The sequence below is a fragment of the Malus sylvestris genome, chromosome 4 (genome assembly GCF_916048215.2).
Source record: "Malus sylvestris chromosome 4, drMalSylv7.2, whole genome shotgun sequence".
In the NCBI taxonomy this organism is placed as follows: Eukaryota; Viridiplantae; Streptophyta; class Magnoliopsida; order Rosales; family Rosaceae; genus Malus; species Malus sylvestris.
This window is the reverse complement of record NC_062263.1, coordinates 5,177,021-5,200,108: the sequence shown is the minus strand read 5'-3', so window position 1 is coordinate 5,200,108 and position 23,088 is coordinate 5,177,021. Positions and strand designations below refer to the sequence as shown.

Genomic DNA, 23,088 nt, shown 5'->3' with positions numbered 1-23,088 from the left:
GGAATTATGTATAGCTAGCTAGGGATTTCATTAACTCATCAAGTCATCTTTGCTTCATTTGTAATATTAGTTATATATAGAATCAGTGTATTATATTTTCTCAGTATCTATGCATGATCGATCGATAGATCTTTTACCTTTAATACCCTCGTCCCTGCAGGATTATCGATCATCTACATTTCCTGTCATTAGTGATGATGATGACGAGCTGCCTAACACCTCCCAAGTGCGCCATGGCCTCATCCAGTGCTAGTACTACTCTCGGCCCAGCAGCTTCCAAGTGAGAAACTTCAGAGACTACGTAGTAATAATTACTAATCTTATAATTTGCTTTTCTTGGTTTACTAACTGTTGTTATTATTTTGTGCTGTTAATATCAATTATGTATCAAGTGTGTGTGTGTGTGTGTATGTCAAGATAAATTTATACATTCGAACTGGGCTAGTTAGCTTTAATTATTGTACATGCATGCTTGCAGAGAAAGAGAGCTCAGGATTGATGAGATTAACAATAGAAATGGGAATTATGTACACAATTACAAGAAGGCTTTCATGCCTCGGCGGGAGTTGCGTTATCAAGAAATCACACATTCTATGCCAAGTCAAAAGATTGAGATATTCAAATACCTAGAGGACTGGGCTGAGCACAACATTTTGGTTCACTTGAAACCAGTTGACAAGTGTTGGCAACCTCAAGATTTTCTTCCTCACTCTCGAACTACTGGCGATACGGATGGATTTCTTGAGCAAGTCAAGGAACTGAGGGAGAGGGCAAATGAGATTCCTGATGATTACTTTGTTGTTTTGGTCGGAAACATGATCACTGAAGACGCCCTTCCGACTTACCAAACGATGCTTAATACATTGGATGGAGTTCAAGATGAAACAGGTTCAAGCCCTATTTCTTGGGCAGTTTGGAACAGGGCATGGACTGCTGAAGAGAACAGGCATGGGGACCTTCTCAATAAGTATCTCTATCTATCACTGGACGAGTCGACATGTCCCAAATTGAGAGGACCATTCAGTATCTGATTACTTATGGAATGGTATTTACTTAGGACCCCTAGCTAATTTATTAACTTAATCACTTAACGTCTTTTAATGTGTTTAATTAGTTTTCTTTGTGTATGCATATAAACGTATGTGCTTAGGATCCCGGGGCTGAGAACAACCCTTACTTGGCCTTCATATACACTTCATTCCTGGAAAGGGCTACCGCTATCTCTCATGGGAACACTGCCAAACTTGCCAAGGAGCATGGGGACTTGAAGTTGGCGCAAATATGCGGTACAATAGCCTCCGATGAGAAGCGCCGTGAGGCGGCCTACACAAAGATAGTGGCAAAGCTGTTTGAGTTGTATCCTGATTTTACAGTCATTTCTTTAGCTCACGTGATGTAGAAGCAAATCACTATGCCCGCTCACTTGATGTATGATGGTCGTGATCACCACCTTTTCCACCACTTTTCCAGTGTTGCGCAGCGCCTTGGAGTATATACCACCAATGACTATGCCGATATACTGGAGTTGTTGATCTCCGTGTGGAAGGTTGAAACCCTAACCGGACTTTCACCTGAGGGCCGAAAGGCTCAGGATTATGTTTGTGGGTTGGCCCCAAGAATAAGAAAACTGGAGGAAAGAGTTCAATTAAGGGACAAGCGACCACTCACCTCCGTACCTATCAGTTGGATCTTTGGTGGACAAGTGAGGGTCATCTGACAAGCTATATATATGTGTGGTTTCTTAATTTTTAATACAACACATATCTTGGGGAATATGATCTATCTGTGATAACATCTGGACGAGATTCTATAAATAACTTGATTCCTAAACTGAGGGTTAGTGCGTCAAGACTTTTGTCACTCTCCTATAGTCATGTTCTTGATTCAAAAGTTATTCTTATATTTCAAAATAGTGAAAGGTATCTGATAGGGATTTTACAACTCATATGAACGGGCTAAAAAACTCCTATTATACCTGCAAGAATCACAAGGTTGTTGTAGTACAAACGAATCTCGCAAGGTCGTTCTCCACAGGGATTATTAAATAATTCAAAGTAAACCAAATTTCAATTAATTATTGTAAAGTAGAAATTGAGATCATTGATTTTATAACCTACTTAAATTAAAAATGAATTTAACTATTAAAAATAAGACAATCTGCAGTATTAAGACTAGAAGGAAAAGAAAACAGTTTTGGGAGAAATCAAATTAAGAAAGCACTAGGTTCCACCATCACCTAGCAATCTGATGAACTTTTACCAATTACTTATGATCTACACATGCTACTTTGAAGGTTAGATTTTCCTAATTCATATTCTACTTGGAACTTCTAACATAGAACATATATCTAACTTGCAACCCGTCCGGACGTTCGGATCAAATCTGAACATGAAAGACTCATTATGCTTTATGAAAATCCTTTGAAAAACCATGTAACCCTTAAGACGTGGTGTTCATCCTAAGTGAAATTACAATTATTAATCACAAGAAGCCAGCGTCAATTTCAGGGAACTTTTCGACCAAAATTGCATCAAATTACTTTTCTAAAGATCCTAATGGTGATCAGGCATTAAGACAATGAGATAGTTTTTATCCCGGTGATTAACAATTCAAAGTATGCATGCAATCAATCATAAGCAATTAAATAAAATCACATATTCATGTTAAGGCTTAAGGCTTCGCCCTAGCAATAGGAATTAGTTACTCATATTCATAATTGAAATCATAGAAAATATTATTAAGAAAATGATTGAAAACACCTTAAAGTAGAAAATCTCCAAGAACCCTAACAATTCTCTCTGTCTCCAAAATTGCATAAAAGAAAGCGTAGAGAAAAACTGTAGACAGCCAAGCAATATATCTGCTAAGCCACCACACAAACCCTAAAAATAGGTCCTTTATTCCCCCTAGGAAACTAAAATTAATAATGAAATAAAATAGGAAACATAACCCTAAATTAAATGGTAAAATTCGCCTAAAATCTGAACAGCCACGTTTTGGACCCATAAGCTGCTCAAAACTGGCCCAATATAGCTGTATTTAATGTTTGGAATATTCTGAACACTTTTCCAGAAGGCCACGAACCCATCCGCGGTCATCTTGGGCTCCAAAAACGCAATTTAAACCCAAAAACGTCATTTTCCAACACTGCACATCGCTCATTTATTTTATCGCCAGAAAATGATCGCTTGGTGGAAAAATCTCAGATTTTGATACGATCAAACTAAGTGACTCACGAACGTCCTCCAATTGGAATTACTCCAAAATTTGTCCATTTGATAATGTTTTTCTCCAGAAGAAGTCAAAAGTCCTATATTGGAAATACAATTCAAAGTATCAAAATTCTTCCAAAATATTGACCAAAATATACTAAGATTAGGGTAAAATATATAATATAAAATCTACTCATCAGTATCCGTTGGGGTTGAAACCTGGTTATTTAAGACATATCATATAAATTCTTCCCAAGTTGTTGAAAGCGAGTAGTCATTTAGTGTTCGGGAAGATCCATCGTTATTTCTTAACGAACGAATATATCATCGATATGTCATTGATAAAGTGTGAATATCATAACTGACAACAAGACATATCTGTTGAATTAGTGGCCAAGTGGCCAAAAGCATATAATAAAAAATGATGGACATAATGATGTGGGAACATCATTATGAGGAGACAAATGATTGTGTTTCCTTTTGTTTTGGCTTTTTCAAAGGTAGAAAATTCAGCTTTTGTCCCCCCACTTGTTGCCTTTTTAGAAATGAGAGAAACGGAAGGAGAGTTGTAAAAGGAGCAGAAAAATAAAGGTAACAGCAGAGAAGAGAAAGAAGAGGTAGTGCTGAAGCCCCTCTTTGAAGAGAAGATGAAAGTGCTCTCTTTGGTTAGTAATAATCCACCAAGGTACTTGTTGTTGTAATAGCTTTGAGCTTTGTATAGAGAAGAAATTATTCACAATATTTCTTTCTCTATTTGTTTCTTTGGTGTGTGAGAGCTATTGGTTGTATTGGGGTTTTGGGTTGTGAGCTTGCCAACACTTTGTAAACTCCCATTTGGTTAATAGTGGATTATTGGGTAAGCTCCTACTGCTCCGAGGACGTACTCCAGTTACACTGACTGTTGAGGAACCTCGTTAAAATCTTGGTGTCTTTTATATTTTGTTCTTGTATTCCATTTGATATATTTCCTGTGGGTTAGCTTGAGTTGGTTCCAACGGGTTTGGTGCTATCCTAGCACAACAATTGGTATCAGAGCACTGGTTGCTCTTGGGTACTGTCTAGTTGGCAAAGATTTCAGATGGGCAAGATGAGAATCCTTTTGGAAGCAACTCCGGGTTTGCAAGAACTACAGTGCAAAATGCAAAGTTCGAAGTGGGAAAGTTTGATAGCACAAACAACTTCAGGATGTGGCAATGTGAGGTCAAAGATGTGTTGGCTCAACAAGATCTACTTGCCGCTTTAGGAGAGAAGCCGAAAGCTATGTCGAAGCTGGAATGAGAGAAATTAAATTTGTGTGCTTGCTCTTCAATTCGGTTGTGCCTTACAAAAACTCAGAAGTATTTTTTGATGCGGAAGACAGTAGCAAGTGTGTTGTGGCAAAAATTGAAAGACAAGTATATGACGAAGAGTGTAGAGAATCGGCTACACTTGAAGAAAAAGCTCTACCGCTTCCAATACAAAGAAGGTACCAAAATGATTAGACACCTTGATGTTTTTAATAAGTTGATTGCCGACTTGTTAAATTTAGATGAGGATATTAAGGATGAAGATAAGGCCTTAATATTGTTGAATTCCTTGTCGGACTCTTATGAGCATTTTGTTACCACTATTATGCATGGTCAAGAAACTGTGAAATTTGAAGATGTGTTAAATGCCTTGATAAATTATGAAATGAGCCATAGAGATAAAAATCATGATAGTACATCTGAAGCTTTATTTGTTAGAGGTAGATCATCGGAGAGGAGGTCCTCTACTAGTAGGAAAGAATCACACTCTCGACCTAGAGGAAACTCTAAGGGTAGAAAAACCTTGGAAATGGATGAATGTGCCTTTTGTCATAATAAGGGTCATTGGAAGAAAGATTGTCCTAGGTTGAAGACCAAAGGCAAAGAAAGTTCTGAAGCTAATGTTGTTGAGGTTGAAACAGATTTTTCTGATTTTGCTTTAACCACCTCCTCACCATTTACTTGTGCTACTAAATGGGTGTTGGATACAGGTTGTACTCATCATATGACTCCTCACAAGGATTGGTTTTCAAGCTTGAAATAGTTTGATGGTGGTGTCGTGTTCATGGGAAATGACAATCTTTGTACAACAAAAGGGATTGGTACAGTTCATTTGAAGTTGCATGATGACATGGTTAAAGAGTTGACAGGTGTTCGGTATGTACCGAATTTGAAGAAAAATCTTATTTCTTTGGGAACTTTAGAATCCAAGGGATTCAAGTTTCATTTAGATGGGCAGACACTGAAAGTTACCTATGGTGCACTTGTTGTGATGAAAGCTCATTAATGTAGTCTGTTGATGCACAAAATCAGTGAAGACTTTGGTACAACAGAAAGTGTTAAGTTTGTGACCTTCGCTAGATTGCTTCGGTCACTAGTTTGGATAAGTATGTAAATGGATACAGATAGGGAAGCAAACACAAGATGTACGTGGTTCACCCAGATTGGCTACGTCCATGGAGTAGATGAGTTCCCATTAACTATGAAGGGTTTACACAAGTATATAGGTTCAAGCTCTCCTTTAGTGAGTACAAGTGCATGATTTAGTACAAATGACATTAGAAAATATTGTGAGAGAATGATCTCTATTTATAGAAGAGAGTTTCTAGCCTTGTTCTGACATTGACACGTGTCGTGTTATGATTGGCTTCTGATGTTGACACGTGTCGCGCTATGATTGGCTTCTGATGTCGACACGTGTCGCTCTGTGATTGGCCTCCTGGTTGGAGGGAAACTCTTCTAGGTCCTTGACGGTATAACGTTAACCGGTACTTAGAAGTTTCGTGATTACTCAATGGCTTAGATCTTGCAAGTCCCCAACCAAGGAGCTTCCCTCATTTAGGAACTTAGGGGAGCACTGTTTGTACCATACTTGACCAATCCTGAAACTACTGAACCCCAGTCAACGTTATACCGTCAAGGACCTAGAAGAGTTTCCCTCCAACCAGAAGGCCAATCACAGAGCGACACGTGTCGACATCAGAAGCCAATCATAGCGCGACACGTGTCAACATCAGAAGCCAATCACAACACGACACGTGTCAATGTCAGAACAAGGCTAGAAACTCTCTTCTATAAATAGAGATCATTCTCTCACAATATTTCCTAATGTCATTTGTACTAAATCATTCACTTGTACTCACTAAAGGAGAGCTTGAACCTATGTACTTGTGTAAACCCTTCACAATTAATGAGAACTCCTTTACTCCATGGACGTAACCAATCTGGGTGAACCACGTACATCTTGTGTTTGCTTCCCTGTCTCCATCCATTTACATACTTATCCAAACTAGTGACCGAAGCAATCTAGCGAAGGTCACAAACTTAACACTTTCTGTTGTACCAATGTCCTCACTGATTTTGTGCATCAACATAGTCATTTGTATCTATTGCAAGGAAGCACCGTGACAGGTGAAGTGTCTGTAGTCTCAGAAAATATGGGCACATCTGATTCAGATACTACTAAACTGTGGCATATGAGATTAGGCCATGCCGGTGAGAAAGCTCTACAAGGGCTTATGAAAAAAGGTCTTCTAAAAGGTGTCATGACTTGTAAGCTTGATTTCTGCGAGCATTGTGTCTTGGGGAAACAAACTAGAGTGAAGTTTAGTACTGCAGTACATCAGACGAAGGGCATTCTTGATTATGTGTATTCGGATGTTTGGGGTCCTACAAAGATTCCCTATTTGAGTGGTAGACATTGGTTCGTGACCTTTGTAGATGATTATTCTAGAAGGTCTTGGGTCTACACAATGAAGCACAAGAGTGAGGTGTTGAGCATTTTGTTGGGTTGGAAGAAAATGGTTGAGAGCTAGACTAGGAGAAAGATTAAAATTTTACGATCGGGTAATGGTGGAGAATACACATCCGACCCTTTCTTTAAAGTTTGCAAAGAGGAAGGGATTGTGAGACATTTTATTGTCTGCGGAGCTCCACAACAAAATGGAGTTGCAGAAAGATTGAATCAAACCTTGCTTGAGAAGGTTAGATGTATGTTGTCTCAGTCGGGTTTAAGCAAGTCATTTTTGGTAGAGGCAGTTAATTATGCATGTCACATCATCAACTGGTTACCCTTAGCTGCTGTTCAAGGTAAGACACCAATTGAGGTATGGACTGGAAAACCTTCTTCTGATTATGACTATATCCGTATTTTTGGTTCACCTGCTTTTTTTCAAGTGACTGAAAATAAACTTGATCCTAGAGCCAAAAAGGCTAACTTTCTTGGTTTTAGTAGTGGTGTCAAAGGTTATAGATTGTGGTGCCCAGAGATGAAGAAACTTGTAATTAGCAGAGATGTGACATTTGATGAAGAAAGTATGTACAAAGACTCTGAAAAGAATGTGAAAGATGTCCAACAGGTGGAGCTTGAGAAAGTTGCCTCTAGTACTTCAAATCCTATTTCCGCTGATGTCGAAGCCACTACAAGTGAAGAAGTTGGAGACCAGGAGGATGTTGAAGAAGTTGAACTTGAAGATTCTATTCAAGTTGAAGAGCAAGTTTCACCTCAAGAGTCTATTGCAAAGAACAGAGGAAAGAGACAAATTACCAAGCCACCTCGGTATAGTGACTTTGTTGCTTTTACTCTTCCTATTATCATTGATGATATTCCATCCAGTTTCGAGAAAGCCATTGAGAGTGAGGAGAAGGAGGTGTGGTGCAATGCCATAAGTGATGAGATGAATTATCTCTTGAAGAACAAGACTTGAGAGTTAGCTAAATTGCCTAAGGGCAAGAAAGCTATCGGTTGCAAATGGGTGTATACCAAGAAGGAAGATGCTGATGAGAAAAGCAATGTGAGATTTAAAGCAAGATTAGTTGCTAAAGGGTATGCATAAAAGGAGGGCATTGGCTACAATGAAATCTTTTCTCCGGTTGTAAAGCACTCCTCAATTCGAATTATGTTAGCTCTTATTGCACAGTATGATCTTGAGCTTGTGCAACTTGATGTGAAGATGGCTTTCCTACATGGTGATTTGAATGAAGAGATCTATATGTGTCAATCAGATGGGTATATAGTGAAAGGGAAGGAGAATTTGTTTTGCAAATTGAAGAAATCACTTTATGGCTTGAAGTAAATCTCTAAGGCAATGATATTTGAGGTTTGATAAATTTATGAGAGGCCAAAATTATTCTAGAAGTCAATATGATCATTGTGTGTACTTCAAGAAGTTGCAAGATGGATCTTTCATTTATTTGTTGATATATGTTGATGATATGTTGATTGCCTCTAAGAATGTCGAAGAGATTGAGAAATTGAAGAAGCAAATGAAGAATGAGTTTGAGATGAATGATCTTGGTGAAGCGAAGAAGATCCTTGCCATGGAGATCACTAGAGATAGAGAGAAGTGTTTGGTCAGTTTGAATCAAAGACAATACCTTGAGAAGTTGATTCGGAAGTTTGGAGTTCATGAGTCAACCAAATCGGTTAGTACCCCTTTGGCTCATCATTTTAAATTGAGTTCTCTACAATGTCCTAAAACTGATAAAGAGAAGCTACAAATGAAAAATATACCATATGCAAATTTGGTTGGTAGTTTGATATATGCAATGGTATGCTCTAGACAGGATATTGCTCATGCAGTTGGCATGGTGAATCGATATATGCATAATCCAGGTAAAGAGCATTGGCAAACAGCTAAGTGGATATTGAGGTATCTCCATGGTACTCAAGATGTTGGTTTATGCTTTAAGAGAGATGACTCTGGTATTGGTCATTTTGCAGTTGGTTATGTTGATTCAGATTATGCAGGTGGTCTGGATGGAAGGAAGTCTACTACAGGCTATGTGTTTACTATGGCTAAAGGGCCAGTTTATTGGAGGTCCATTTTGCAGTCATCTGTTGCCTTGTCTACTACAGAGGCTGAATATATGGCAGTTCCTGAAGCTATAAAGGAGGCCATTTGGATACATGGGCTGATTAGAGATTTGGGGGTTGATCAGAAGCAGGTAGAGGTACATTGTGACAGCCAGAGTGCCATTTATTTGGCTAAGTATCAGGTTCATCATGCGAGGACCAAGCACATAGATGTGCATTATCACTTTGTGCGTGAAGTCATTGGTGAATGAGAGATCATTCTCCAGAAGATTCCAACTAAAGACAACCCCACTGATATGTTAACTAAGGTTGTTGGTGTAGCAAAGTTTGTTCATTGCTTAAACTTGGTTCACATTTTGCCTATATAAAGAAGGCGTTAAGCAGTAGGAGTTTTGGAGCATTTGGCTCGGCATGAGTTGTTCTCTTGCTAGTGTTTGGGAGTGATTTTTTGTGTTGATTTTGTTGATTGTGTTGGTTGGCTTATCATGTCGTTTTTGGAACTTGGCCAAGGTGGAGATTGTTGAATTTGTGGCCAAGTGGCCAAAAACATATAATAAAAAATGATGGACATAATGATGTGGGAACATCATTATGAGAAGACAAATGATTTTGTTTCCTTTTGCTTTGGCTTTTTCAAAGGTAGAAAATTCAGCTTTTGTCCCCCCACTTGTTGCCTTTTTGGAAATGAGAGAAATGAAAGGAGAGTTGTAAAAGGAGCAGAAAAATAAAGGCAGCAGCAGAGAAGAGAAATAAGAGGTAATGCCGAAGCCCCTCTTTGAAGAGAAGAAGAAAGTGCTTCTCTCTTTGGTTAGTAATCATCCACCAAGGTAGTTGTTGTTGTAATAGCTTTGAGCTTTGTATAGATAAGAAATTATTCACAATATTTCTTTCTCTATTTGTTTCTTTGGTGTGTGAGAGCTATTGGTTGTATTAGGGTTTTGGGTTGTGAGCTTGCCAGCACTTAGTAAACTCCCACTTGGTTAATAGTGGATTATTGGGTGAGCTCCTGCTGCTCCGAGGACGTACTCCAGTTACACCGACTGTTGAGGAACCTTCTTAAAATCTTGGTGTCTTTTATATTTTGTTCTTGCATTCCATTTGATATATTTCCTGTGGGTTAGCTTGAGTTGGTTCCAATGAGTTTGCTGTTATCCTAGCACAACAATATCAACATTTAATTGATGATCGCATCGAATAGATGTCCTACATAGAATTATTGTAGAGACTAAGGGGCAATAATATGTCTTGTGAAATATTTAATTAGGAATCATCTCTATGTCTTCCTAAATTGATGATCGCATCGAATAGATGTCCTACATAGAATTATTGTAGAGACTAAGGGGCAATAATATGTCTTGTTAAACATCTCTATGTCTTCCTAAATTGGTGTTTTATAAATTTAGAAATATGATTACGAGGAAAAATATTACTACCATATAAATTATGAAGAAGCAATCCACTGTTATTATCTAATATGTGACTCTGTTAGTGTTCGAAAGAGCTATGCAACTGTGAGCTATGACTACACAGATTTCCTTAGAGAATAGAAGAAATTACAGTACAAAAATGGAAGAGATGATGGTAGAGAGAGAGAGAACAAAGAATATGACTCTGAATATTCTTCACACATTCACCATTCCATTCATCTAAGAGTGAAAAAGAATTCCACTCTCTTCTAACCGTTGCACACTTTTGGCAGTATTCAAATTACATCAAAACAATCTCAGCCTTCCATCTTACACCCTATGAGATGAAGACACATGTCTACTTACTTACTTAAGACCTATGAGACTTAAACAAATAAGCATACAACCAATTTAGCTAAACATCCTAGCAATATGAGCTGGAAATGCAACTGCCACATCAAATCACAATTTACACACTAACAACCCCCTTTAAATTGTGAACTGATTTCACCCCAAGAAGTTCTCTAAGATAGGTGAATTGATCTCTTGCTAATGCCTTTGTAAAAAAGTCTGCTACTTGCTCCTTTGTAGGATAGTGAATCAAGTCAATCACTCATTGCTGCAATGCCTCCATGATGAAGTGATACCTTCTATTAATATGCTTGGTTTTATGATGAAATATGGGATTCTTAGCGATAGCAATAGCTGAAGTATTGTCACACTTTTGATTTGTGATGAAATATGGAAGACCTCTGATTTGTTTCTTAAGAATTAAACCTATTTGGCTTCGATGCAATGTTCAAACTAGCAAATGCCTTCTCCATACTACTCTCACCATGCCTATCAAGTCTTTGTTCATAACCCTTTAGAATGGCAACCGCATCCTGAGCATCTATGGTGTTCAAATCCTTAGTATTTTCTATCACAGCTGCAATACTATCATAAGATTTAGGCAAACTAATTAACAATTTCTGCACAATTCTTTGATTACTCAAATCTTCACCATAGCTTCTCATTTGATTAATCAGATCAAACAATTTAGCAATATACACAAAGAGAGATTCATTATCATTCATGCTAGTATACTCAAAATCTCGTCTAAGACCTTAAAGTTTCACAGATCTTACTTGCTTATCACCAACAAATTCCTGTTTCAAAATGTCCCACGTAGCTTTTGCACTTTCTTGGGTTATGATTCTAAAAAAAATTTGATCTAAAACGGCACCTTGAATGATTCCCAACGCTCTAGCATCTTTAACTACATTCTTTTGGCCCAACTTCTTCTCCACCTCTGTAAGCTCATCCTCCTTCTTCATTGGACTATCGTAACCTTCTCAACCAGATCCCACAGTTCATGTGAGCGGAAAATGGTTTTCATTTTGATTTGCCAGAAATCAAAATTCTCGCCACTGAAGATTGGCGCTCTGAGTTCTCCCCCTCCAGATCCAACCATGTTAGACTCGATCACTGATATAAACTCGAATCACCGCAATGAGGTTTTGCTGTGGATTTGAGCTCAATCCTTCATAGACACAATGCCCAAAGATTTAGACCCAACCTGGCTCTGAGGCCATGTTAGTGTTCGAATGAGCTATGCAACTATGAGCTATGACTGCACATATTTCCTCAGAGAATAGAAGAAATTACAGTACAAAAATGGAAGAGATGATGGTAGAGAGAGAGAGAGAGAGAACATAGAATATGACTCTAAACATTCTTCACACATTCACCATTCCATTCATCTAAGAGAGAAAAAGAATTCCACTCTCTTCTAAGTGTTGCACATTTTTGGCAGTATTCAAATTACATCAAAATAATCCCAGCCTTCCATCTTACACCCTATGAGATGAAGACACATGTCTACTTACTTACTTAAGACCTATGAGACTTAAACAAATAAGCATACAACCAATTTAGCTAAACATCCTAGCAATATAAGCTGGAAATGCAACTGCCACATCAGATCACAATTTACACACTAACAAACTCGAAGTCAGACCATCCGCATATTCCCCAGCCCGTCATCACATTGCCCTTCATGCTCTTATTTAATTAATTAATCTTGTGAACATCATTTTTGGACACTAGTACTTTAGTTAATTAAGATAAACCCTCACTTTCCATTTTCTTTGTCCCTAGCTTGTTCCCCACGAAAACCAGTTATCTTACTTTTCAGCTGAAATTGACTTCTGAAAGTGGTTTTCCTTGATCAGCAAGTAAGCCCCAAAATCTTCCTTCCTGTTTGTGACTGTTGTAGTCCTCACTTTGCCAATATATATTGCAAGGGACTAGCATCAGTTAGCACATATATTGTTGCACAAATAACCACAGTAACATGGCGAAGCATCATCCTGACCTAATTATGTGCCGGAAGCAACCGGGAATAGCCATCGGAAGGTTGTGTGAGAAGTGTGATGGCAAGTGTGTGATCTGTGATTCTTTGGTTCGTCCATGCACACTTGTTCGGGTGTGCGATGAGTGCAACTATGGATCGTTCCAGGGACGGTGTGTTGTGTGTGGAGGGCTTGGAATTTCTGATGCTTATTACTGCAAAGAGTGTACTCAGCTGGAGAAAGATCGAGATGGCTGTCCCAAAATTGTCAATCTAGGAAGTGCCAAAACAGATTTATTCTATGAACGCAAAAAGTATGGTTTCAAGAGAAGATGATGACTTCACTATTAAATTGAATTGAAATTTCACTTATCTTCCTTGAATTATCTTCTTGTTTTGAAAATATTAAGGTTAGACGCATTCTGCTTCATTGTGGTATCTCTCTTGTATTCGACTCTTATGAGGTCACAATTTAAAATAATGTTACGCTTACCACATGTATATTTGTATCTAATTCGTGACATATTCAATTAGGAAAAATGCTATAGAGATTACATTTTGAACCACGTTGGTGTTCCATCTCATGTCATTTAATGAGTTTAGCTCATTGGATGTTGGTTATATGTATCATATGCCACATCACTTAGTTACCAATATGGTCACCCTAGCATTACTCATTCAATTAAACATCTAATGACATAGAATCAACATTCAATGAAACAAAATAATTATCACAAATGCATGGTCCTTTATCTTTTACCAACTCATTAGTTTGGACCTCGTTAATTAATTTCATCCCTTATCAATTATCCCTTGTACATTGTGAGAACTTTGAATTGGCACCTAGAGTTAGAAATGTGTCATTTGAAAGGTCCTTATTTAGTATCTTTCTGGTCCATTTTGTAGTGTTTTAGTAGTAGCGTTCTAATGTTTGAATTGTTAATTGGAACTGTTGCCTTTTATCATTTGGGTCTAAAGTTTTCTGGTACTTTAAAATTCTCTCATGCAAACATAAGGTAAATGGGTACATTTCAGAATCCTAACACAAGAGCGCCAGTTTGGCCCTTTTTGATTTTCACCTATTTTATATGTATGGGTATAACTCATTTTTATTAAGGCTATGTTTTGGTGAATAATTTTCATGTCTAGTATTGAGGTCAAGTCAGTAAGGAATAGATCACAAAGGTATGTAAGTGAGATTTGAAAACGACACATTTCAAGTAGGGACTTGAAAATTCCTCCCACGTGCCTTTATAATCCTCATCTGATGCATTTTATAACCCCTCAACATATTTTTTGATTCATTCCTTATTAACTTGGCCTCGGTCCTGAAACTTGGAAATCCCGCACCCAAAACATAAGGGTAATGTTTTTCATCTTGAAAGAACACATTAAAAGCCTTAGATGTTGGAGTTTCTTGTGCAAAAATAAAAAATTGAACATGCAAACATTTTTGTTTTTTGTTTTTAGCATGTATATTATCACCCCCATTTGGTTGTGGCATGATTCTCCCTTGCACATTATTTTCAGGAATGAGCTGTTGAAATTTAACTAAATCTTATTTAATTAAATCTCCACCGTTCATGAGTATCTTTTGTTTCTTAGGAGAGCAAAGCTCTTTGGTTGTGCTCATCAAGTGCATCAGTGCAAAGCACATTTGGTTAACCGGTCCAGCCCGTCTCAAGAAAGGTAATTTTTGTTCGTTAATTAGTGGGCTTTGCATAAAAAAACAAATAAAATCAAATGAGTGCTCATCTATAAATTATAATATGTTGTAGGCATAATTTACTGAACAATTATGAAGGCTTAGAGAGAGAGGGGGTGCGGCAATAGAGAGAAGAATAGAGAGATGTGTAATTGTGGGTGTGTGTTATCTCACCCCATTGTGCCTTTATTTATAGTAGTAGGAAGGGTAAAACCTTTCCCTTTAGGATTACAACATTTAGTAGGTAATTTAATTCTAATAAGAATATAAGATACATTCCCATATTTCCTAGGATTTACACAATCACATTACTATTCTAAATAGGACTGCAACACTCCCCCTTAAGTATGTAAATACTCAAGTAAATGGCGCATCAAGTCTTCATTGATGAAGTAAGTACAGTTGATGAAGTCGTCGGCACAATGGGCAAATGTGAGTCTCAAATCAACGGAAGAATGCATAAAAAGTAAAACTCACAAAACCTCGCTATGGTAAAACCCAAGATAGGAGAAAAACTCATAGTCTAAGGAGAAAAGTGAGAAGTTGCATTAAGTCAAAACTATACGTCTTTTGGACGCAAGTAGAAGAGCTCTCAAGGGTATGATCAGCCCAGGATGGGTGCCTCGTTAAAACCTAGTTAGGTAGCAAAAACCCAATGGGAAAAATGCTCCTAATCGTAGGGAAAAAGAGTACATTAAGATCAAGTGAGTATACTTCTGGATACTCCCCCTAAGTTTGACATAACTTCCAAATGAGAACTACAAGCATTTCATATGAGTAGTTAGGCATACCAATTCCTCGGACAAGCTTCTAGAAGGTTGACTTCGGCGGTGACATAGTGTAGAGGTCGACAAGGTTGTCTGGGATCGGTTTGCAGGACTTCAATCTCCTGATGCTTTGCTAATGTAGATGTAAACGCAATATGTCTTGGTGTTGACTTCGTTGATGTATCATGGCTTGGTCGGGTTGATACATGTGGCATAATCTTCATGGATCGTCGTTGGGACTCAACGATAGATGAAAATATAGCAAGTACTTCGAATATGCTCAACAAGAACTTCTAACCATGTCTCAATTGTGGCATAATGAAGTAAGGTGAGTCTTGGAACGATTAGAAGATTTCACAACTAGGGTCATATCGTGGACCTCCAAGATATTGCGATAGCCCTAACGGTAAAGACATAACCATTTGGGGATTTTGCCTTGTGCGAGTTTGATAAGTAACCAGCGTCAGCATAACAAACAAGGCAAGCATCATTTCGAGGATCAGGGGGGTTAGATCCGCTCAAGATGCGTTGGGATTTGCCCACGTAATACCTTCAGGGTACGTCTTTAATACCAATTCAGTGGTTGCGTGTAGGCGCGGTGCTGCATCTTTACCAATATCAACAGCGAAGGAGATGTCCTGTCTAAATACAATGAGCTAAGTACAACGAAGAGCAAAATTGAACTTTTAGATATGGAATTTTGGATTCCATAGACTTTTCAAGAGTCTCATTTGCATATAACGTATGGACGATCATGGGTATACTTAAAGGTGACACATTCCGGGTGTAGTTCAACTGGTAGACCAAAATATCGTAAGAACAATGCTTCAACTTCAGGTCAAGGCATAAACGAGTTTTCCCAAGATCCTTCATCTCAAATTCCATCTTCAGGTGCGAGACAGTTTTCTTAAGCTCTTCCAGAGTCTTAGTGAGATTTGTGTTAACGACATAAACTGTAACTCTAGCAATTTGGAATAAGACTTCATAGTTTAACACGCAAGGGCATAATTCATATCCTTGACTGATCAAATAATCACTTAGACGGGTATACCATATCCATCGGATTTTTCAATCCATAAGTGAACGCCTCAAAACGAGTTAAGAGGGTGTTCTGTGGTTTGGAACTATTTGAACCAGTCCATGTAATTCTTCGAGAACTTACACGTAAATCTTCATATTTATATCCCCATGGAGAAATACTAACCACGTTTCATAATGCTACTATCAATCACATGACGTTTTGAGAGAAACCTTGCGCCGTAAGGCGTTTATCATATCGCACTATTTCATTCATCTCATAACGTTTCCTTTCCCACTTGTAACTCAACAGGGTTACCTTGGGCAGTGTAGGAACGACAGGTCTAATACACACTTTGGTAAGGAATTTGACCTGTATTGTAACTTTAGTTGTCCAATCAGTTTTACGTTGTCACTTAATCAACGGAACACGGTTCGATATCGTCACTTTTCATTTATGTTGGTACCATATAAGTGAAAACATCATCGATGATAATCTCATTTCAATTCCATTTTCTCATCCAAACTAGTATACTGGACCAAGAACTTCAAGTCTCGGGAGTAATCCGGATTAATCTCATGAGATGAAAATGATTTGAGACAGCGATCAAGTTTAGATTCATTTTTATGCCATGTCTTCCTCTTCCAGGGAAGTGAATCCTACGAACTGAATGATATGTCGTGCTCCAGGCCAAGACATATTGATTGGCTATCCGCCGGTGTACCGGACCGTCCAACAGGGGCGTCCAAACCGTCCAACATGGGTGGAACACCCTCCAGGGATGTTGACTCGACGTCCGTTAAGTACGTCTATCCTTGCAGGCATGTTTGCAGCTGGTATATGATCTCGTCACTTTAGCTAGATTAGAGGAATGTGTCTGGAGCAACATTCTAAAATCTAGAATTCGTCGCACTTGCTTATCACACTTGTGCGGTATGGGGATCGAGATGAGACATAGTGGGCAACGTCCATGCAAATTCGCGCCGTTCTACAGGAACGTTGACGTTCTTATCTCCCCCTAACGGCGGGAAGACTGTCTCATTAAAGTAACAACCCGCAAATAAGCGGTAAAGAGATTGTGTGCAAGGGCTCGAATGGAGCTAGTGTGAAGGAGAATCATGATCGACAAAAGATACACATCCTTCTTTGAGGACCCATAGTGGTACGTTGCGTAAATAAGCACCTAAATGCGTATGGAATGCGCACCCAAATGCGTAAATACGAAAGTCGTCAAGTTCGTACCCAGTAACCAACTGTAACGTCATATAAGTTGGGTGGCAATGGGCCTCAAGGCGGACCAACATAGCTGCGTGAAAGATTGCATAGCCCTAGGCAAAGACCGAAAACTTGGTACGTTTACCAAAATTCGGGCGATCATTAAATTGCGCTTTATGATCGCTAGGCTAGGCTATTTGGGGTGAACATGGGAATGCGATGTTCAATTAAAAACCCAAAATGACATGCAATACTTTATCGAAAACCGTCGATATAAACTCTAGCATTATCCAGTATTCCAGACCTTAAGGGATAAGTAGGGTGGTGAACCCTTAATCGGCCAAGAGGTTTAGCAGTAATGTGTGTGGACAAACATGTGACTAGTTTGTCAATTCATTAACCAAAACCATAAATATTTATATGGTCCGCATTTTGGTTGGATTATCCACATATATTCCCTTGAATCCACTGCGAAAATGGAGTCGTGTCGTATCTTTGTAAGAAATGATATAGAAAATCAATTTCCCTAATGAGCAGGATTGGCATAGTGTGCTTGTAGGCACAAAATCCTTACTTCAGATAAGGAGATGCGTTATAGCATCATTGTTCGACCTAAGTGTCCCAAAAGGTCGTGCCAAAGCAAGTAAACTGCCCAATCACCAGGCTATAGGCCAGCCACATGTGGTGTATTCCCAGTTGGGAGACAACCCATTGGCCCCAAATCAAAGCTTCAGGCTCATTTTTGGAGGTGGTGCAAATATATTTCACTCTATTTTCTTCAGTGGTTTCATTTATGATCATTGTCATCTCGAATATCCTTAAAAACTCAACGTCAGGAAGAATTTAAGGTCCTTTAAATGATAATTCAATATCATTCATACAACGAGGAGCGTGCCAATGCTCTTAATCAGGTTGGATAGACTTGAAGTTGTTGTTAGAGATGTGATTTAAGTGTAAAGTTAGTGTGCGTAGTACGCATTCATCCAGACAACTAATTTTCCCACATTCCTACCTAATCACATGTTTAATTGAATCGGTCACATGTATTAAGAAACATGATTCAATTAACTCATATTCAAGGACAATATCAATAAGATTATCCATAAGTAAAACATACACCAAACTTAAATCCAAGAACATGGAAAAATGTTCACAAAGTAAATTTACTAAGGGGATTCGGCCAATAAGGCCATCCATGTCGAAATTTGGCTCTGCCAACAATGTTCGATGGAGCAAAATCAATCTCACATATTTACTACTAGAATGGTACTCCTCAACAACATTGGTAGGGGCACAAACAGGTGCATAACCAATGATCTATTCCACCAAGACGAGAGTAGATTCTTGCAAGGTTGAGGTTCGAGAATATTATCCCTTATTCTTGAAGTTTTAGGTCTTATGTACCAAGGATCATGCTTCGGGCATGATGCCACACCTTGGCAAGCCCTGATTATATTATATGTTTGTGAACACAAACTCGAAATTGTATTATGAAAGAATATGTCATTCAGTGTATCCCTGCCGAAGCAGTGCATCACCATTTGGTTAGGTTTTGACCGAACTGGGTCGAGTCATTCGGTAGACTCCAGCCAAACTGGGTCCATACCTTTCTCTCACGTTTGTGGTAGTAATCAGATCCGAGAATTTGGTAAATTTCCACTTTCTACGTTGCTGCTTCAGGAGCGAGTTAGAAACTTGGAATGACGAGAAAAGTATTCTCCAGTCAAGATTCGATCGGATTTATAAAATTCAGAATTGTACTCATTCATGGACGTAATCATGGTTTGCTTTGGGCAATTTCTTTCATGATTAGACGGTCTATAGAAGCGAGCCGAAGAGCCATGAAATCCTCGTTTGGGAAGTATTTCCATTTGTAATGCTTTGAGCATAAGTCTTCGAATGAAGATTATGGCGGAGGCTTATTCAGCTCTTCCTTGCCTATTGTTGGCATCAATGGTTTCTCAGCTTCTTGATAGTCAAGTGGAGATTCACGTCTTGTACCCCACCTAAAGTGTTTCTATTAGAAAATGTCCAAATCAGGAAAATCAAACTTGTGACGGTTCAACAATCCACTGAATTTGAGGGAACAAAATTGTGATTGGTGTTATGGGAATGAATCATCCATAAGCATCAAAGTTAGAACATTCGAGTTCTAAGACATGGTTTTCATGAAAAACGTCGGGTTTTCATGGGTGTATTGTTTTATGAAATCTTCGGGTTTCAAAGGCACTAAATTTGAAACTACAGGTTCAATTTAGTTTATGAATGTTTAGTTCATAAAGGAAAGGTTCTTGCAAGAAACTCAGAATGCAATATGCTAACTTAGTGTAGTGGATTTGAGTTGTCTTCGGGAACTCAAGTGTGAGAGCTTAGTTACTACAAAAGTAGTTACTACGAAAGTATGTGACGGTTCAAAGAAGAGAAATAAATTATTGAATCGTTAATGTCCAAAAGTGATATTCAGGTCAATAATTTTGGATTCATTATCAGATTAATGGACTACAGGTCACTTTTAATTAATTCAATAGATCGGGACCATTCAGGGTCGATCGTAGAAGCAAAATAATATTAAAATAATATTATTGGATCGAAAATAGAGCCCCAAAAATAATTGGGCTTAATGCCGGGGGTTAAGAGGCACGGGTTGGGTGCCTTAAGCATAAGGCGAGGCCCAAATTTTCCTTTGGTGGTGGCTGCAGGCCACGGGTGAGGAATGGGAGACCCTAGCCGCAGCTGGGTCGTGTTTTGGGCCACAAGGGAGTGCACAGACAGGTCTAGCGCAAGCTGACCTGTGGGTTGTCACAGGGATCCTAGCGAAGGCTGGTTGTGTGAAAGCAGCCCCATAGTGATTGCAGGTCACGGGCTTGGGTATGGGTGGCGTAGTGACAAGCCCAGGATATGCTGGCTATATGTATGCGGGCCAGAGCAATAAAACCCAGCAACCAAAAAGGTTGCAGCGTGTGTATGGGAGGACAGCCCAGACAATTGGGCAGGTTGGATGGCTGCGGGCCAAGGCCAGTGTGCATAGGCTCAGGGCTGCAGGCCCTACCGAGGTAAAATCCAGGCCTAGGCTTGGTGATTATTTGCACAATGATGGTGCAGTGGTGTGCCGCACCCTGTCCTGATTCCCCCATATTTTTTTTTTCAAATCCTTTAGGGTTTAGGAAAACCTGAAACATGCTTCTAATTTAATTGAATACTTTGACTCACAAATTCCACATAGCAATTATTGTGTAATGTATGAAACAAATATATATATTGACCAATATATGAACATATACAATATATATATCGGAAGGTAAATATAAATGTAGGGGGTTCATGCATCATGGGGAATGTTTTCATGCTTCATGGGTCGTTTCAAATATCTTCGTTTATTTTAAGCGTATCTGAGTAGCAGAAAACAACAAAAGCCTTTGAATTTGTAGAAGATCCTTCTTGAAAGCCGGAATTCTCCAATGCGTTGTATCACGTTCAACACAGAAAAATTAAATTGAATCAATAGCATGTAGATCAATTTAATAAAATAATAAATTAATCATGAAAAGAATGATTAAAATGTAATACTCCCCAAATTGAAGATCAAACTCTCTTGTTAGCGTAGCGTCAAGAGCGTGCTGATAACGTGTTGTAGGCATAATTTACTGAACAATTATGGAGGCCTTAGAGAGAGGGGGTGCGGCAATAGAGAGAAGAATAGAGAGATGTGTAATTGTGGGTGTGTGTTATCTCACCCCATTGTGCCTTTATTTATAGTAGTAGGAAGGGTAAAACCTTTCCCCTTAGTATTACAACATTTAATAGGTAATCTAATCCTAATAGGAATATAAGATACATTCCCATATTTCCTAGGATTTACACAATCACATTCCTATTCTAAATAGGACTGCAACATAATCCTGTTTTTCATTTATTCACGTCGTCCATAAATTTTTATTTGACAAAAAGAAAACAAGAATGAAAGGAGAAAAATGATCCTAGGATCCTAGTTAAGCTAGTATATAGTAACTAGCAGGTGAGATTGTCACCAGGAGCAACACCAAGTTGGTTACAATATTCTGTGTAATACTCAACACGTCTCTGAACTGTAGCAGGATTTCCACCATCGCATTCAAGCGCACCATTGATGGCTCGAATGGTTGCACCGAAACCTTCACCGATGACCGGCCTAACGTTGTTCATCCAGTACCACAGCGCCGTTTTGAAAGCAATGACAGGGTCGTTGGCCACGGTTTCAGGAGAGTTTAGTCCATCAAACCCAATGCTCTCTCCGGCCGGACCGTAGTTGAAGTTCCATGATAGTTGGATAGGTCCACGCCCATAGTACCCTTTGTTTGGGTTGCATGGATATTGTGTGTTGGTCTCATCACAGTAGTCTTTTGAGGCTCCATCTATCTCTTCTATGTAGCAAAAATCTGCACAATCATAAATCATCGAGTATTACTTAGCATTGATTATTGAGTTCAATATCTGCCAGCTTTTCTTTCTGGGTGCATATATAAAAATAGCTAATAAACTGTATTATTATATATATCACGAGCCTTCAAGCGATAACCAGTTAAGTTGCTACGTTAATCGAACGTTTAAACCCACTCTACAATATTTTTTCATGATTCAACCGTTTATTTTTAAATCTTCTTACACAGATCAACTAGCCTCCAACTTTCCGATCTGGACCATTTTTGGCAATGATGATCTTTATTAATCATATTGCTACCGCTAATTATGTCTTTTAGAGTGGTTAGATCTACTTTCATACATGAAATATATATAAGAGTTCTGCTGATAAGCATACATACGTAGATTTGCACGTGTAAACAATAAAGTGGGGGAGAAATATAACTTACGTCCAGTCTCGTGGGTGACATGGGCAAAGAAAGCAGCAATCTCGCGCTTAGAGTCGTCAATGGAACCAATCCTACCGAACTGAGTATAGGAATTGAGAGCTTCAAGAAAGGTATCTCGGGAGTAAAAGTTCTTGCCGGCACAACTTGCGTCCGCCTGATCAATTATCCCGTTGAAGAATTCGGGCGTTACAATATCCGCCACCACCACATCGCTGGTACTCGGTGTTTGAGCCGGCGTCTTGCAAGGCCCTGACTTGCAGCCTGTGCCGCAGTAGGCATCGTCTGTGCCACAGTAGCCGTATTGGCTACAGCACTGGTCTGCGGCACAGCCACAGTTCTGAGCGTCTGCATAGCCGGACAGGACTCCCGTGGCTACAATAAAAAGGGTTAATATTATGCTTCTGGCCGCCATTTGATTGATTTCTGAAGCTGTGATTGAGTGATGAAGAAGAAGGTGGATTTAGATATTTATAGTGGGAATGGAGCAAGCAACTAGCATTATAGCATTAATTAATGGGTGGGACCGTGGGAGAGACGGGTCGTTAAAGTTCGAATTATGCAATAGTGCGCATGAGAGTGGAGGACTTAAACCACGCGGTACAACCCCATATTGCAATCTCGTGTTAATAAAATAAAAATATATGTAATTTTATTTTTAATTTTGAAGGTATTTTTTGTTGTGCTTGAAACACATGTAATGGTACACTTATATATAAGTTGAGGATAGTTTTTTAATAAATAGTTAATTTTTAACATAAATATCTTA

General features: G+C 38.7%; 2 protein-coding genes and 1 pseudogene across 2 annotated transcripts; 2 read left to right on the top strand and 1 right to left on the bottom strand.

Annotated features, from left to right (window-relative positions):
* Positions 1-464: 464 nt before the first annotated feature.
* LOC126619716 (stearoyl-[acyl-carrier-protein] 9-desaturase, chloroplastic-like) lies at positions 465-1,717 on the top strand (annotated as a pseudogene).
* An 11,045-nt stretch (positions 1,718-12,762) lies between these two features.
* LOC126619989 (PHD finger-like domain-containing protein 5A) lies at positions 12,763-13,336 on the top strand. The gene has a single exon (XM_050288446.1). It carries the CDS (start codon positions 12,774-12,776, stop codon positions 13,104-13,106), a length of 333 nt encoding a protein of 110 aa, XP_050144403.1. The 5' UTR covers positions 12,763-12,773; the 3' UTR covers positions 13,107-13,336.
* A 7,844-nt stretch (positions 13,337-21,180) lies between these two features.
* Positions 21,181-22,781, bottom strand: LOC126620079 (endochitinase EP3-like). Its single transcript, XM_050288548.1, has 2 exons — positions 22,323-22,781; positions 21,181-21,890 (listed from the first exon to the last, which is right to left on the bottom strand). Exons 1-2 carry the CDS (start codon positions 22,732-22,734, stop codon positions 21,484-21,486), a joined length of 819 nt encoding a protein of 272 aa, XP_050144505.1. The 5' UTR covers positions 22,735-22,781; the 3' UTR covers positions 21,181-21,483.
* Between the last annotated feature and the right edge of the window lie 307 nt (positions 22,782-23,088).

What these genes read in the sequence shown, in the direction of transcription:
- LOC126620079 (XM_050288548.1), bottom strand. Translation starts at nt 22,734, where the DNA reads ATGGCGGCCAGAAGCATAATATTAACCCTTTTTATTGTAGCCACGGGA. An exon ending in TGTCACCCACGAGACTGGAC is followed by an intron (nt 21,891 to 22,322) that starts GTAAGTTATATT and finishes ATGATTGTGCAG; the next exon opens with ATTTTTGCTACATAGAAGAG.
- LOC126619989 (XM_050288446.1), top strand. Translation starts at nt 12,774, where the DNA reads ATGGCGAAGCATCATCCTGACCTAATTATGTGCCGGAAGCAACCGGGA.